This window comes from Acinonyx jubatus, chromosome B3, assembly GCF_027475565.1.
Source record: "Acinonyx jubatus isolate Ajub_Pintada_27869175 chromosome B3, VMU_Ajub_asm_v1.0, whole genome shotgun sequence".
Lineage (NCBI taxonomy): Eukaryota > Metazoa > Chordata > Mammalia > Carnivora > Felidae > Acinonyx > Acinonyx jubatus.
The window spans coordinates 61519469-61536701 of NC_069386.1; the positions used below are offsets into that span (position 1 = coordinate 61519469).

At 49.5% G+C, this 17233-nt stretch overlaps 1 protein-coding gene across 1 annotated transcript; it reads right to left on the reverse strand.

Moving 5' to 3' along the window:
- Window positions 1–1521: 1521 nt before the first annotated feature.
- Window positions 1522–4769, reverse strand: INAFM2 (InaF motif containing 2). The gene is made up of 2 exons (XM_027066931.2): window positions 2745–4769; window positions 1522–1836 (listed from the first exon to the last, which is right to left on the reverse strand). The coding sequence occupies exon 1, from the start codon at window positions 4176–4178 to the stop codon at window positions 3720–3722; it is 459 nt and encodes a 152-aa protein (XP_026922732.1). The 5' UTR covers window positions 4179–4769; the 3' UTR covers window positions 1522–1836; window positions 2745–3719.
- Between the last annotated feature and the right edge of the window lie 12464 nt (window positions 4770–17233).

Below are 17233 nucleotides of genomic sequence, written 5' to 3' on the forward strand. Positions count from 1 at the left end.
ATTCCCTAGTGAAAACTGGAAAACAAGGTAGACAGAAGAGCTTCCAAAGCTGCGCTCTCATACTGTGCAGAAATCTAGAGCTGTTAGGCAGAAAAGTCTTTCTTAGGATTAAAACTTCAGAGACACATTTCTCTGCACCTCAGCATCATGGGGGAAAGAAACGATTCCAACACAAACTCAGTCTGAACAGCTTAGCAAACTCCTGGTCCTTCGCCCTCCAAAACTTCACTTTCAAAAGAAGATTATCTCCTCCTTCAAACTCAGGCTGCCAGGGCATAAATGTGCACAGTAACTTCTAGTAGAAGTAAACACCTAGAAATGACCCTAATGGTGGAAGCAGTTAAAGGAGAGTAACCCCCCTTTGCACAGACCTCTCCTTCCTGACGGGCACTTCTGCAGCTGATTTCTAACCTATGAAAATAAAGCTGTTCGGCCACTGCTCCCCGCCAACCCAGCCCTGTTCTGGCCAAACAGTGCCCTTCTTATCAGCCAGCAGGCTCTTGCCGCACACACCGCTGTATGTGCCCAATGTGTGAAGCTGTGTGCAACTGCAAAAGCCACATGTCACCGTCTACACAAAGGTGGGGGGGCAACTAGAAGAACCTTGGAAACTCTTTCACTTCCCTTCTGCTCTGCCTTACCAAGCCCTCTCACAAAAAGCCATTGTGTAGGCTGAAGAGGGAAATAAAAGAAGGGCGGACTTTTTCCATGCTCCCCTGCAGACTACAAGGTGATGTAAAAGCACAGAAGCTACCCCCAACAGCTCTGGAGAAGTGCAGGCCTCAGGGGGCCCCACCAACACGGCTTCTCACTCCACTTTGTACTGGGCAGCATTGTCTAATAATGAGCTGAGTTCAACTGTGTGCCGTGTATTTTGCAGCATTGCTAATCCCTTTTATTTTGCTTTTCACCCACCTGTCTTTTATTGTTTGCTTTAGGGCGTGAAAAAGCCTCACCTTTGAAGCAACCTACACCTTCTCTGAGCCATTTGGCTCTCTCACCTGCTCCACTGTGGACAAAGCTCTGGCCAACCACTGCAGGTGTGTCAGCACCTCTTTCCCAGTGTTGGCACTTTTCGAACTATCTAGGGGCCAGTGGTTTAAAGGTGAGAACAGTGGTGCTGTCGGGTGGCCTATCCTCACCGCAGCTCTCAGCCAGCTCAGTGTTTGTCATAATTCTTAGTATGTTGGCTTACTGGTCCTTGAGCATCCTCAGCTAGGTTATCTGCTCAGAATCTCTTAAAAGCAGAACTGTTTTGAACCTTTTTAAGGTTGGTAAAAGGTGGCTGAGCTAGGTATCACTGTTCACCTGACCCCATGACTGCTTCCCGACTAAGATGCATCCCTGCCACGCTTAATCAATTCGGTGAAGCCATCAGGCACAAAAGTACAGTACGGCAATTGCTTTTTCCTCTGACACCTATTAATCAACGTCTGTCCACCACATCTCAGACCATGTCTTCTTCCAAACTCTACTCCTTCCCCAAGGAGTACGAAAGAGAAACGGTCAACTTACACAGGCTTATGTAGAGTTCTTAGAATGTATTTTTGTTCACCTGAAAAATAAAACTTTTAAAAAATATACAGGACTTTTTGAGTACAGGTATATCTTAAATGGCTGAATTATAAATAATGTCTCTGGTCATGTTCACAGCTAGAGCTGGAGCTAATGTCCCAATTCCAGTGAAGGCTTTAGAGTCTGGAGGCCAGCAGCTGGACCTATGAGTGGTCTCTCTAGACTCTTTGATCCATCCCAAAGTGGATTAAACAGTCCAGAATGCAGGGATGGGGACAGGGGACTGGATTCCCAGATGTTCTCCGGCAAGTTCAAAGGATTCTTGGAATAAGAGATCAATTTACAAATTATTAAAATATAGGACTAAAAATTCACACAATAAATATAAATTACAGGCTATTATTGAAGTTATAAAGTGGCATTTTATGTTTCTTCCCCACCCCCAGACCCCCCACCAAAAATTTAAAAAGGCCTCAAAGGCTTCCTAATGACCAAAGTCACATCAGCTGCTCAGAAATCTCCTCCAGCCAAGACACCTTGGGGGTGCGACCAGCCTGCTCCCAGGCTATGACAGCTCAGCTGCTGTTACCTTGCCCACAACAGAACATGGCTTAAAGCAAGGCTTGTTGTCCTGTAAACTTGGATCAGAGCTAACTAGAGTGGAGGCCAAAAAACTGGAGAGACCAACTGTTTCAGGACTCAGGTGGATAAGTTTTTGTTTTTGTTTTTTAAAAAGTGCCTCATTTCCCAAAAAGGAAACACTAAGGGGTTTGATATCTTGTCACTACCCACACTCAATTGCCTAAAAGCAAGTGGCAGAAGGAAATGGAATCCAAATTGAGTATGTAGAATTCTTGCTGTCCCAGAACTATACAGATGTCATTTCTCTTGGTGCTTTTCATCTCAAAGTATAGGCTGCAAATAAGTAGGTTTATCAGGAGACGTAAAGACAAGCCAATGTAACCTTCCCACGGCTGGTCTATTAACCGGCTATCAAAGCACAATCCTGAGTTTGAAGCTCACTTTTTAGCCTTTCTGGTTCTATAATACAAGTCAAAACCAGACAACGTGCTCAACGCTCTGGTTTCACAACAAATTTGGCCCTAATTGCAGGGCTACATTGTCACAGGCTCAGCAAAGAGGGAAGAAGGCAAGGGTGATTACTGGAACAAGACAAGATCTTGAGGAGCAGAAATAAAATAAAAACACTTGTGAGCCACTCTACTTACAAAAGCTTGCTCTTCCTAAAAGAACTCTGTGAGGAGAAGGCCAAGGATTGAAGCACAGAGGCATTGCTCTTTCCCTTCCTTCTTCCCTGGCCCATATCCAGATACTTAGGGCCGCAACAGGAAGCCTCTTCCGTGGGGGCACTAGGGTGGGAAGAGGAGGGGATTAGTTCGTTCTCCACCCTCCCTAAACTGCTTCTACTTCTTCTAAGGTTTCCCCCTGTCCTCTCAAGTCTAAGAATGATTATACTCTTTTGGGCCATAAACCTAATCTTTCTGAAATAGGAGGGGGTAAAGGGGAGAGAGTGGATGATGATAAAAAAACAGTGTTTGTGCCCTTCTGGTTAGCTGCACTTTGGGGGCCAGCAAATAGCCCTTGCGTGACCCCATCGGTCGGAAGCTAACCAGGGTTGTGGGAGGATACATATAGTTCTGTGTAATTATAGCTTCTAGTGCATATGTCAACAACTATATACAGGGATCTATAAATTAAATGCATCTGTGGCCACTGCAACTAGGTTGACGTACCTGAGCTCCACTACTTTTGGTGCCCTCCTCCTTGTGAGAGCTTCAGCTTATTAAAGAAGAGCCCCTACAGCTCCCTCCTTCCCCTGAGTCTTGGGGGAAAGCCCGAGTCACTCCTGCACGTAGGATACACAAGAGCTAGCGGCGAAAAAGGGTTCGGAGCTGGGATCTCCCCACCCCTCCCCCCATTCCCTTTATGGCTCAGAGCCCTGGCGCAGCACGGTCCTGGGAAGACCAAACCCCGAGCCCCCGGCGAATCGTGGTCCCTTGGCTTGAAGATCGGGATGCAGGCCCCTGGCTCCCCGGGCGAGGTGGCGATCGTTGCGGGGAGAGAGGGCGTTCACCCCCGTGGGGGTCAGTCCCGCGGGCTCCCCGCCCCGTCCTGCTGCAAAGTCCTGCCTCCGGGCGTGGGGAGGGGAGAATGGTTCCCGGCCGCCCCTGGCGCGGAGGGGCTCAACGACTCCCGGGCGCCGCCGCCGCTTCCTCCTCGTCCTCCTCCGGTCCCCGCGGCCGCTCCAGCGGCCCGGCCGGGGGACTGTCTGCAGAGGGCTCCGGAGGCATGGGCTGCGCCGCCTGCAGCGGGGGCGCGTCGCGCGGTGCCTCGCGGCGGGACGACCCTGTGGCATTGGGCCCGGCCGCCGCCCCCGAAGTCCCGGACGGGCCGGTGGCGTTGGAGCCGCCGGGGGGCGGGCCGGCGGCTCCCCCCGAGGTCCCGGCGCCCACCGGCTGCCAGATGAGGCTGTAGTAGACGGCGAGCACGATGGCGGCCAGCGACACGGAGAGCACGTAGGCAAACACGGTGGCGAGCCGGACCCACTTCTTGTTGGTCTTGGCCGCCATCTTCGCCTTCTTGTCCCCGGTGTAGGTGGCCGGCTTGCCCCGCTCGGCCGGGGCCGCGTCGCGCTCCTTCATGGGGGGGCCCCGGCCTTTGCCCCGGTGCTCCACGGCCCCGGCTGGAGGGGGCCTGGCGGCCTGCGAGGACTGGACAAGGGGCGGCCCGGCGCCCCCGGCTCTCGGCAGCTCCGCGCTCCTCCGCCGCTCCTCACGCCGCTCGCCCGCAGCCCTCCACCGCGTCGCTGCAGCCGCCGCCGGGGCCTGGACCAGTCACTGCCGCCAGCGCCGCCGCCGCCGCCGGCCCGTCAGCTGCTTCCCTGCCGCCGCCACAGCCACAGCCGCCACAGCCGCCCGGCTCCGCGTCCCCATCCGCCGCCGCCGCCTGCTCGGCCGCCGGCCGCCCGGTCTCCAGTGGCCGCGCGGACGGCGCGCTCCGCTCCAGCCCGGCTCCCCCACCTCGCGCGCCGGCAACAGGGGGCGGGGGGAGCGCTGCTGGGGGCTGCCTCTTAAAAGGGCGACGCCGGGGTCCGGAAGTGCCGCGAGGGGAGGCGGGCTTGTGTTGGGCGCCGCAAGCCCCTCCGGGACGCCCCGTTAGGAGAGAGTTAAAGGAGGCTGGTTCTTAAAAGGGCAACGTCGCTGCAGCCCCGCGCGAACTGGCGCGGAGACGATGGGAGCCCCGGGCGCTTCTTTAAAAGGGGAACGGCGCCGTTTGGGGCGGGGAGCTGAACTGGAAAGGGGGCGGGGAGGGGTGGTCAGAGCAAGGAGCTGTCAACTCTGGCGCCTCTGTCCTTCGCTCCCCACTGTCCGAAGTGACAGGTGGAACAGCAATAACGGCTGCGGCCCCCAGGCCTCAGTATACCCCCCAAAGTCGGGGTGATACCACTCTCATGCTCATGTTCTCGGCCGGCGTCCCGCTCCACGTGCCCTCCGGGCGGGTTTCCTGAACCCTTTCACTCCTAGCGAACCTGGCCCACGTCCTGCACAGGCAGCTAAGCGTCCCCGAACACTCACTGTGGTCGCAGCTGGTCGCGCCCCTTCCCTGCTCCCCACCCCCGGCCGGGGCTGGACTTTGGAGCGGTGCTGAAATCTTCCCGATTTCCTCTCTTATTCTCTTAGAGCCCGGAGTCAGGCTGCGAGACCTTTCGAAGTTTCTGGGAACCACGTGCTGAGCGGGGCTCTCCAGACTCGCCTTAGTCCTGAAGTTTGCAACAGGTTTCAGATCCCGCTTTTTGGGGTGCCCGATTCCCAGCTTTGGGCTTGATTTGGATTCAAGAGGCTGCACTGAACCCGTGGAGTGTGGTTCTCAGAGTTTTACTCCTCTCTGATCCCCTCTGGGCCTCAGAGTCTGGGCTGTTGTCCCCTTCTCGCCACCCCCCCCCCCCCCCAACGTGCCGGTTCTCTTGTGAGGTTTGTCCTCCCTACGGTCTGGTCGGTTACAATGTCCCCTAGCCAAGCTTCGACTCTCAGTAGCCGCTTTCCCCTGTGCCTTCCCCATCCTCTGTCTTCCTCCCTTGCCTTCTGTTTCCTCCACTCTGGGTAAGGATTTCCAGAATTTCTGGTTCCCTCCTCCTTGAATTCTACTTCCTGTGTTCCCAGAGCTGGGTGAGTGGACTGCTTGGGTGTCTTAATTGGTATGTGAGACTGTGCCTGTGTGCTGGTGAGTGGGCAGAGGACTGTGGTGGTGGCGGGGGTCCTGTGGGTGACCTCCCCCTCCCCAGCATGTGTGAGCCTGACTCCTGGCTTCTGACTCTGTGGGGCAGGACCCTCTTTGCCCTACCCATTTTCCCTCCTCCCCAACAGGACCTACCTTTGCCTTCCCAACACCTGCCTCTTTATAAGGAAGCTCCTCTGTAGCACTGGTGCCCTGCTACCTCAGCTGTACAGAAGTCAAGTGGCTACCAGAACTAAGTGTGTTGATCAGCTGCTTAAACCACAGGCCTGTAACCCAGCCTCTCTCTCTCTCATTCCTGAGATCCAGGTGTGAATCTGTCACTAGCAGTGGTCAACTGGATGCTATCTCCAGGAATAGCCTGCCTTTGTACTTTCTGAGAAATTTTAAGGACATCAACTATTTGGAATGTTTATTGCCTTTTGTGGGCTGATGGGGAAAAGACAACTGCTCCTTCCCTATACTGCTTCCAAGTTGGCCAGAGGCACCCCCCCCCCCCCCCCGCAGGGTAACCTGTTAAGTTAAAAATCTCTGAATTGTCTCTGGATGTTGTCCTCTCTTCCCTGCTTTCTGGTCTTTGTGGCAGAACTGATCAGATGAACTGTACTAAGGTGAATTATTTGGAAAGACTCAGGTAAGGCCAACCCAAAGCCTCCTTCCATCCTCTTTCTTGGATGCACTCTGCATTTCTTGTGTTGCAAAGTAAACTTTCTTCTTGCTTCGTTCCCAGTGGGCTAGGAAAATAGCCCATCACTCTTTTCTATGCTAAGGAATACATATACTCAAAGCCCTCATTCAGTTCCTCTCACCCTATTCTTCTCCAAACGAAACAGTGCCAGATTCTTTAAACTGTCATCAATAAGTCCTATTTATTATCCGGATTTACATAGTGTCTTTTACCCTAGGAACTCAAAATGCTTTCAGATATAATTGAGCCTGATCTCCCTGGTGCCTGAGTCATTAAGAAACCATTAGTGTATTCCTGTTGCAGGCAACCAAATGGCCCCCTAGTGGCCTGAAAGTGAATACGCTTCTCTAAGTGCCTCTCCCCGACCAAGGGTAAGCAGTCAGAGAAATCAGAGAATCAAGGCAGCTTGGAGACAGAATGGGCCCCAAGGTCATCTTTTGTGAATACTCCCATGGACCCTAGAGAATCCTCCACAACATCTCTATGGAGCCCTCTCCAGCGACAGCTAAAAGACTCTCCATGATGGTGTACCTATTGTCTGTTCCATAAGGCAGCCTTTTCAGCTTTGGAAAGGTCTGATCGGTTATAACAGTAGCAACATCCATGGCTTTAGTATGTGCTGGCACCATATTAAGCACTTAGGTTCCTCATCTCATTTGTCTCATACCAACCTATCAGGTAGTTACTATTTATCTCCACGTTGGAGATGAAGAAACAGCCTCAAAAAAGTTAAGTAACTTGCCCAAGGTCACATAGCTAGATGGAATTCAAACCTGAGCCTTTCTGACTCTAAGGTCTTATGTTCTCATCCCTGCACTACTCTGCCTCATAGGCAGAGCTTAAATTTGTCTCTGTAGTGAGGGTAACCTCAGATGGGGGCCGAGGCACTCATTCTTCCAGCTGCCAGGAGTGTTGGCTACTGATGGCTCACAGCTTCCACTGTCTCTGGGAATTGCTCTCAGGTGCCAAAGGAAACTGCCTCTCTCTCTTGGCCTCCAAGACCAACACATAAGGGCAAAGCTGCAACAAAACCCAGCCAGGGATGTTCAGGAGCCTGATAGGAAAGGAAGAGGGCTACACCTGCAAAGGAGCTACAAAAGTAGCCAACTTGTACTGGCATGAGCCAGGAGAGGATGTACAGGCTGGATCTGTGGGGAGCCAAGTCTGAATGCTAAGTTTAAAAAAAAAAAAAAAAGACAGTTTATTGATATGGGAGCATTCTCGGGTAAAATAGGATTTAAGACCCTGACATGGGTCCTGGGAGATAGGAAAAAGACAATGGCTGGCTAAGGGAAAAGAAAATGTCAGAACTGCCATAGCAGAAGATGGAGGAGGCATTCAAAAAGCTCAAAGAAGTGAGCCTGCTGTAGTCGGTATTCTATGGAAGGCCAGAAACCTGCTTCAGTTCCACAGGAAGGCCCAGGGGATACTCTGGCTATCAAAGCAAAGAGGAATGCACTGGGAGAAGCTGTGTGGCTGTCCTCTGTAGGCCAGGGCTGACAGCAAGAGGCTGTTACAGAATTGGCTCTTTGATAGCGATGGGAATGATAGGACCACGCAATAGAAGCCAGAGGTTGGCACAACTACTGTGGTGAGCAGCAAAGAGGAGTGGCAGTGGAGGGTCCCGACAGTAGAGCTAGGCAGCTGATGAATAGAACATAGCATCCCTGGGCCAAGCTAGGTGGGCAGCCCGTAATGGTACCTGCACCAGTGGTTCTCAAGTGTTTTGGACAAAATATCACTTTACAGTCTTGAAAACTGGCATCTCCAAAGAGCTTTTGTTTATGCGGGCTGCATCTATTGACATTTGCCATATTAGAAATAAGACTGAGAAATTCGTCAAGTATTTATCAACTCATTAAAAAGAGAATTAGCCCAGGGGTGCCTGGGTGGCTCAGTGGGTTAAGCTAAGCATACGACTTCAGCTCAGGTCATGATCTCACGGGTGAGTTCCAGCCCCGAAACGGGCTCTCTGCTGTCAGCACAGAGCCCGCTTTAGATCCTCTGTCGCTCTTTCTCTTTGCCCCTCCCTACTCTGTTTCTCAAAAATAAACATTAAAAAAATCATTAGCCCATTATATGTTAACATCAATAGTATATTTATATGAAAAATAACTACATTGTATGAGAGAAAAAGTTAGTGAAAGAGTGGCTTTTTAAATATATTTTTGTAAATCTCTTAAGTGTGGCTTTATAGAGGACAGCTGGATTCTCATATCTGCTTCTACTGGTAATATGTTGTTTTGGTTAAAATATATGAAGAAAATCTGGCCTGACCCAGATATGTAGTTAGGAAAGAGAGAAGCATTTTAATAGCCTTTTCACATAATTTGAGACTACACCAAAACTCAACAAGTAGTATTTTCTTAAATGGTAGTTGTAATTTAGAATATGAAACTATAAAAATGAATTTTTTGTACTCGATCATATTAAAGTCTATTAATCTACCCTGCAGTATGAATGGCTCTGTTTCCCATGCATGGTTTTATAACATCCCGCTTCAGTCATTTGGAAAATATTGCTTCATTGGATTGCATAGATCTTTCAAACATTGATACAATTCATTATACAATAGTAAAAATTATATTTGTTAATATCAGAAAAAGTGTAAGCGTTGGAATCTATCAACTCATGATAGTGTGTACAAATTTTCTAAAATTCTAATTTTTGCTGAAAACCTCAAATTTTATCATTAGTAAGTACTGTTGGTTGTTTTCCTCAAAGTGACAGGCTTACTTGGTTTGGATTTGAGAAAACATCTGCCAAATAACAAAGTCTAAGTAATCAGAGTTTATCTGTCAGTCATTCTTTCAAGTGAAAATGGTGTTCCATAAAGAAAATGGGTTAGTTCAGCTGGTGACTCAGTTGCACTGTGGTTCATAAGAGAGACACATTACTTCTTTTCTTTTTTCTCTTTTTTTAATGTTTATTTATTTTGAAAGAGGGAGAGAGTGCAAGAGGGGAAGGAGCAGAGAGAGAAGGGGAGGAGCAGAGAGAGAAGGAGAGAAAGAATCCCAAGCAGGCTGTGTGCTGTCAGCTCAGAGTCTGACACAGGGGCTTGATCTCACAAAGCGGATCACAACCTGAGTCGGACTTTAACGGACTGAACCACTCAGGTGCCCAAGAGACCCGTTACTTCTTTTTTTTTTTTTTTTTTTAATTTTTTTAACGTTTATTTGTTTTTGAGACAGAGAGAGACAGAGCATGAACAAGGGAGGGGCAGAGAGAGAGGGAGACACAGAATCGGAAACAGGCTCCAGGCTCTGAGCGGTCAGCACAGAGCCCGACGCGGGGCTCGAACTCACGGACCGCGAGATCGCGACCTGAGCTGAAGTTGGACGCTTAACCGACGGAGCCACCCAGGCGCCCCGAGACCCGTTACTTCTGTGTGCAGTACAGTACTTTACATTTAATCACAGACAATATTTATTTTTATTTTTAAATTATTAAAATTTTTTTTAAATGTTTACTTTTGAGAGAGAGAGAAAGAGAGAGACAGAGTGTGAGTTGGGGAGGGGCAGAAAGAGAGGGAGACACAGAATCTGAAGCAGGCTCTAGGCTCTGAGCTGTCAGCACAGAGCCCAATGCAGGGCTCAAACTCACAAACTGTGAGACTGACCTGAGCTGAAGTTAGATCCTTAACTACTGAGCCACTCAGGCATCCCTATTTTTAAAGTGATCTCTATACCCAACACAGGGGTTGAACCCACAACCTAAAGATCTAGAGTTGCATGCTCCACTGACTGAGCCAGACGGTGCCCCAATGACAGAGAATATTTAAAAGACATGTATTTAAGGGTCGTGATTTAATAAATTTCAGCAATTTTTATTGCTTCATTAAGGACATTCTTTTCTCTCTCTCTCTCTCTCTTTCTTCTATAGGATAGTCTTTTTTTTCATTAAGGACATTCTTAAGTGAAACTGATTCTTTTTTCCTTCCTTTTTCCCCTCCTTCCATCCTCTTTGTCTCCTTTGTTTCTTCTTTCTCTCTTTCTGTCTTTCATAATAAAAAAGAACAAACTGTTTCAAGAATAGTTTGCTTCCACTGCCTTGGTTTATTAAGGTGCCAGTTGACTTATTTACCATTGCTTTTACACCATCAGTGCAAATGTCTAGACAGTTAAAAAGGCAAATAACATCTTAGTATTATAATGCAAATATTTTGACCTTGTGAAGTCTCTGAAATGGTTTCAAGGACCTCCAAGGATCTGTAGACCACATACAAAATTGCTGAGCTGTACAATGAAAAGAAATCAAGAGTTAAAGGCCAGGAGATTGATGGCAGTTGCTCTAATAAAAAGTCACAGTACCTCGTCCAGTTTCCAGACCTGATTCAATTTTCAGATCTAGAACCTGTTGACTGAAGGAGAGGTTAAGTCTCTAGGGGGAAGGCCTTTGTAATACTATGGCAGTAGAGCAATGATTTCACTAGTCCTTCCCCAAAGGGACCCATGGACATTTACTAGGGTAACTGTACAATGGGGAAAGTGAAATGGCCAAACATTTTAAGGTCATGCGGTGTCCGAATTATATTGATATCTGGGGACCTGGATCCTCACGGCTCCCCGGAAGAGTGGCCCTACATACAATTTTGTATAGGATCATGGGCTGTAGCAAATGGACTCGGTTAGTTGGTTAGAGGCCTAGAAAGAGCAACACTGGGAGATTGGAAACAATGTCCTGGGGAGAGGCATGTTGGTGTATCTATGAAAGTGAGCACAAAGTGTGAAGATCTATATATTGCATGTTAATGCCCATCTGAGAGCATCTGCCACAGAGGAGACTTGGCTAGTTAACGTTTGCTAGCCTCTGTCATCAACCACTCAGGTTGGCGCAATGAGCACATGGATAAAGTGGCCATGTTGGCATAGACGGCATATTGTCTATGGTTGTAGTGGTGGACCCAACAAAATTGGCTCCCACTCACCAAGGCTGATCTAGTAATTGTTGCTGCCAAATGTTCAACCTGCCAGTGACTGATGGCCAACCAACAGCTCGGTAACAAGTTGACTATCCTTCTCTGGAAAGGTTGGTGATTAACCTTTACTTGAATCAGCATATTCTGAACATGGATTTCTCTTTCCTGTTTGAGGCCTCAACCAGCACCACTCCCTGAGGACTTAAAGAGTATTTGATTTACTGACGTGGAATCTCACATAACATTGTATCAGACCAAGAGTCCCACTTTGTGGCAAAAGAGTGGACATGGGATCGTGGAATCTTCTGAACCTACCACATACTTTGCCACCCACTGGCAAGTAGAGCTGATAGAGTAAAAGAGCAGCCTTTCAAAGGTGTAGCTGAAGGCCCATTTTAAAGATGGTGGGACACCATCCTCCAGAAGGAAGCATGCACCCTATTCAGTAACTATAATATGGTGCTATTTCCCAATGGCTATGATACAGAGGTCTAGAAAACAAGGGGTGAAAGTAGGAATAACCCACTTATCATCACTCCCAGTGACCCTTTTGGGGGAAATTTGTGGTTCCTATTCCTACAGTTCCAGGCTCTCCAGGTTTAGAGAATCTGGTTCCCAGAGGTAGAACACTTCTACCAAGGGACAAATCAAGAATCCCATAAGCTTTAAGTGTGACTGCTTTCTGTCCTTCAAACAACTTGTGCCAAGAGACCAGTAGGTAAAAAAGGGAGCCACATCATCGCAGAGGGACCTGACCCTGGTCCTTTGGAGGAGATAGATTTGCTGCTACAGCGGGTCAGGGGAGAATATGTTTGGCACTGAGGTCATCCACTACGGTATCTCTTGGTACACACTTGCCCAATTTTGATAATAAGTGGACAAATTTACCAGCATGGTTTGAGAAGGACATGGGGACTAGGGGCTCATATTGCTTAGGAATGAGGATCTGAGTCATTTCACCAGGTAAGCCAACTGGACACATACAGGTATAAGCTGAAGGTAAAGAGAATCTAGAATGGGTAATGGTTGGGGAGTGGGGAACACTGAATATCACTTATGTCACCTAGACAAACTGCAGTAGTAGGGGCTATAGGTCATTCCACTTACCTTCTTGTAAGTTTCCCAGGGAAAGCAATCACCAGAATCCCAGAGGAGTTATTCCAGGTAGAGTGAGCTTAGCATGTGGAGCAAATAGGTCTGAGCTGTGCAAAGTAGGTATTGCCATGGTTGCTATGATGCACTACCCAGATCCCACCTTTGGGACAGAGAAGCTTATCCCCAAGTTGCCAGAAGGGTTGGCTGGTAATGGCTGACAAATGAGTCTCTTCCTGGGCATCTCCTTAAGCCACCAAAAGAAGCCGCCTTGCCTGACTTCATGAGCCCTTCCTAGGGAAAATGTAGATGGCCAATGTAGGGGTTCAAAGGACGAGCTCTCTTGCCTCAGTTGGGGCCATCTCAACTTGCCTCTGAAGGGTTATCTCAACCCTAAAGCTCCCTGTTGGAGTGTCCCTTGTTGTGATTGCATCATTGATCAATTTCTCTCTCCCTGCCCCCATCAATCCCTAGTCCTTCATTTCTGCAGGTGTGCGGTGTTGCTTCTCAGAGCACCTCCCAATAAACTTCCTACAAGCAAATCTCTGTCTCATGGTGTTTCATGAGAAGCCTGACCTAAGACTATCACCTAAGATCTAACCTTTAGGACCTCAGAGAACAAGTCTGACCATTTGAAGGTGGACCTCATGGACGGCCTGTGTCTTCTGTGCTGCGGTTTTCTCTAACAGTCCTCACCGTGTGTTGTGTGCTTCCTACATCCTGGTTGCCCCTCACCAGTGTTCTCCAGCTTGTGTGTTTCCCCCATGATAAAGCAGCCTAAACTGGGTCCCTGAGTACATCAGCTGTGGTCTGACATGCATGCCAAGAAGGAGAATGGACTGAGTCTCTTTTGGTCCTCAAGCCATGGCTGCACACTGGAACCAAGGGCAAAACTCTTCAGAAATCCAAACTCCTCACCTTCCTTCCCTCCCTCATCCACCCACACCAGGTCCTGAATCAAAGGGTCTGGATGCAGCAAGTTTCACAATGTTCCTAGAGCTTCCCAGGCAATTCTGATTAATATCAAGATGGAGAATCACTGGGCTCAATACTTGACTTCAATTTAGCAGCCCAAGCGTCTGTCCGCTTAGTTAGCAGCTTTTCATTTGACTCCTATGGACTTGGCTGTGAGCGAAAACCCTCAGTTTTATTCACACATGCTTCCGCTAAGCCGCCACTTCCCCACCCTGTCCTTGTACAGTTGGTGCTTTGGAGCCAAGCCCGGATCTCTCAGTTAAGCCCTGTTCTTTTTACCTTGTGAGGCTGAGGCTGTTGCTTGAGCAGGCTAGGGTGTTTTGGGATCCTGAGTGTAGCTCCCAACAGATTCCCTGTTTTCACTGGCTTTCTGCTATTCACAAAGGCCACGGTCTTGTTCACTGTGGCTTTACCCAGGCCCTGATAAAAAGGTGGACCAGCACAGGGACAAGGATGAGCCACCCATCAGCTCTGAGGGCATTCCTTGTGTGCAGCGAACCATATGCCCACCCAGAGAAGGACATCATCTAGCTTACTTCCATCACACTTATAAAAACTGGTCCACTTCACAGATAGATAAACAGAGGCAGAGAATATAAGTACTGTGCCCAAGAACATCCTGCTGGGGTAGAAGCCAATCTTTTCCTGCCGTCTACAGTGCTAGCCTCTAGGTTTGTCACCTCTCAGAGGAAAGGCAGGAGATAAAAGTGACGAGGTTGCCCTTTCTGGTTGTAAAGAGAAGATTTTTTAGAGTTGGAAGGAATCTTAGAAATAATCAAAAGTTTAACAGATCAGGGAGCTCCGGTAACTTGCCAAGATCTCACAGCAAACCTTTGCTCTGGTTGAGACTAAAATCTGGGTTTTTGAGGCTGGGCCCAGTGTTCACTCAGCTATACCTTCAGGTAACTTTGATCCAAAATGGTACTTCAAAGGGAAACACCCATGAGACTTATTATAAGTCCCAGATGGTTCTTTCTATGCTGCCAGAAGGGCTTGGCCTGGGAAGACAGGCAATGTCTTCCTCCTGGGCTTCTGCGGAGAACTCTTAACAAGCTCTCCTCTCCTCCCCAAGGGATCAGAACCTCAGCACCTGCCTCCCAGCCTTATCTGGGTCTCCACCCACATCTAGCTCTCAGCGTGCAGAGGGTGGAGCCATAGCCGGACATTCAGCTGGACTGACGGACAGCTCCTCACTCTCACACCTGCCTCATCGGCTGTGGAGGCTGTGGTGGTTAAAGGTGGCAGGAGGTTGGCATTTGCCCACGATTTGAGTCCTCATGCCCATGACTTCATGAGTTCAGGCTGCCTGCTTGAATAGCAGACAGCCCGCTTCAAGTCTATAACCAGGCGCACCCTTAACTCTGCCTGCCCTTTGAAGATGGGTCAGCCCCTGACCCACACAAACTGCTGAGAAAAAGAAAAACGAGCAATCCAAAAAGCAAGTCAGTGAAGATACTTGTTTTGGAAAGAACAGCATATATACTGCAGAGGAAGTGACGAGAAACTGTATTTCCCCTGCCAGTGTCTGCCAATAAATAATAATGATAAATAATGATAACAATACTATCGAGCTCATGTGCAGGCACTATATTAAGTATTGGATATACATATTATTGAATCCTTACAACCACCTTTGGAGGTATTATGATCCTTGTTTTATAGGTGAGGAAATGGAGGCACAGGAAGGTTAAGTATCACAAGATAAACCAGCTGGTAAGTGGCTGGATTTATGGAGACTGAGTGTGGCTCCCTATAACAGACTGGGAAATAGGCCCCAGAGAATGCAACGACCAAGGCATCTTCATTCCCGGAGTAGCTAACCACTGGCCTAAAATGCACCATAGATCTCCAGGCTCTGGAACTTTGTTGCTTTATCCGGTAAGTCATGGCATCAGGTAAGAAACCAATCTCATCTGACTCTCTTGTTTGGCTATGACCTGAAGATCGGAGTTTAACTTCCACTACTAATCTTTGCTGATGAACAGGTTGGAGAACCACAGCACAAGGTCCCCACCCAAAAGTGCCAAGTGAGTGACAGAATTCGACACCTGCCTGCCTCCTGGGTTCTAGGTACCAGCATCTCCTTGGGAGGCATTCTGTTGAGTGTAGTTTCTCACCGCCAAAGCTCACACATGCCAAACTCCCCAGCGAACGTGTCTCCGTGAATCACCATGACACAGACCCTCCAGTGACTTCCCTGAGAGTCGGCTTTCCCGGGATCCCCAGCCTTTCCCTAGGAGGCACATGCTTTCCAGTGCGCCCAGCAGGGGGCATCCTTGCCCTTCTACCTTCTGCCCTGGGGGTGAGATTGGCAGGCAGCGTGGGGTGCCTACTACTCAGCTCAGCCCAGGAGCCACATTTCCCAAACTGGTTATTCGTGTGACCTCCCTGATTTTCTCCATATCCCCTCTACCGTTACTTACACGGTATTTTTCTTTGTCAATTCACATTGCAGGAAACCTAAATGTATTTTTAAAGGAAAAAAAAGTCCTCTTTGATGAAGGTTTTCCTGGCTCTCCTTGCTGCCCGGTCTTCTTGCATTCTGAGGGCCGCTAGGTAGGATGACGGCAGGAGAGTACAGGCCCCACTGAAGCTACAATTGGGGGTCTCAAGAACTGGGTCCAGGCACTGCCATCACCGGGAGAAGATGGGTGAGGCTTTCTTCTGTGGATTAGAGCCTCTGTGGATTCAGAGCCCAAGATTGAAAGGATCAGAGTAAGGAGTACTGAAATCCCCGCCTTCCTGTGGCACCTCCAATCTCATGAAATGAGAGGAGCCTGTCTCTTGTCTCTCCCCAGGCTGAGGGAGAAGGTGGGGATTGTCTTTCCAGGCAGACAAGAGGGAGGAACTTGGGTGCAGGACGAGAGGTGGCTGCAGGTGACAGGTGTAGGGTCTTTGGGAAAGGGCAAGGATTTCCCTTGCAAAATGCATTCAAACAGACCAAGAGAGAACCTGATCCCAGGGAGGGAATGGGAACTGCAGGGGCCCTACAGGGGGCCCACTGCTGGCTGGAGGGAGGGGTGATGACAGACAGAAGGCTTGGAGGGAGGGGACAGAGGATGAATCCTGAAGGCAGTGGGGCATGGAAGCACAGGGCAGTTCCAGAACGGCTTCCACAGGCCTTCGGGCCTTGTTACAGGATCCACTCCAGTAGCCTTAGAATCACTTTTCCAGGGATTATTTTTGTGCTGGGAATCCCCTTAGCTCCAGCCCTCAGTGGCCCCATCCTCCTGCCCTGGCCCAGACTGGCCAGCAGAGGCAGTTCTAGGGCCTGGGTGAGGGCCCCACAGTTGTTAAGGGGCGGAACAAAGGCTCACATGGGACCTGGGGCAGAAAGCCAGGCCCTCAGAGGGGAAGGAAGTCCTGGGCAGAGCTCCCTGCTCCCCCAGCTAAGCTAAGAAGGGTGATAAGGAGGAGTAGGTTAGGCAAGAGGAAGTGGGCTGGCTGAGGGAGGTTGGGACTGAGCTCCCTGGGCCCAGTCAGTGTTAGGTCCATGCACCCTCAGCAGGCAGACAGAACTGAGGCTTCACCAAGCGGCCTCCTGCCCCCTGGTGTTCTCACCCCAGGCCCTGGGCACAGAGCAGAGGAGAGAGCTGGGCAAGAGAGCGCAGTGGAGGCGGGGACAAGGGTTGCAGTGTGTGTGTAGGGTAATGTTGGGTTTGTGGGGGTTCTAGACCTCTGCCAGGCCCAGAGGGCCAAGAGGAGGTATGTGCGGCGGGCGAGGGGCCTGATTGCCTCACTTGTACCTCATTTTCATGGGAGGAAGCATTGAGAAAGAAGAGCTGGGTGTG

Excerpts from the sequence above, each read along its gene's own strand:
- INAFM2 (XM_027066931.2), bottom strand. The coding sequence starts at position 4,178 with ATGAAGGAGCGCGACGCGGCCCCGGCCGAGCGGGGCAAGCCGGCCACC.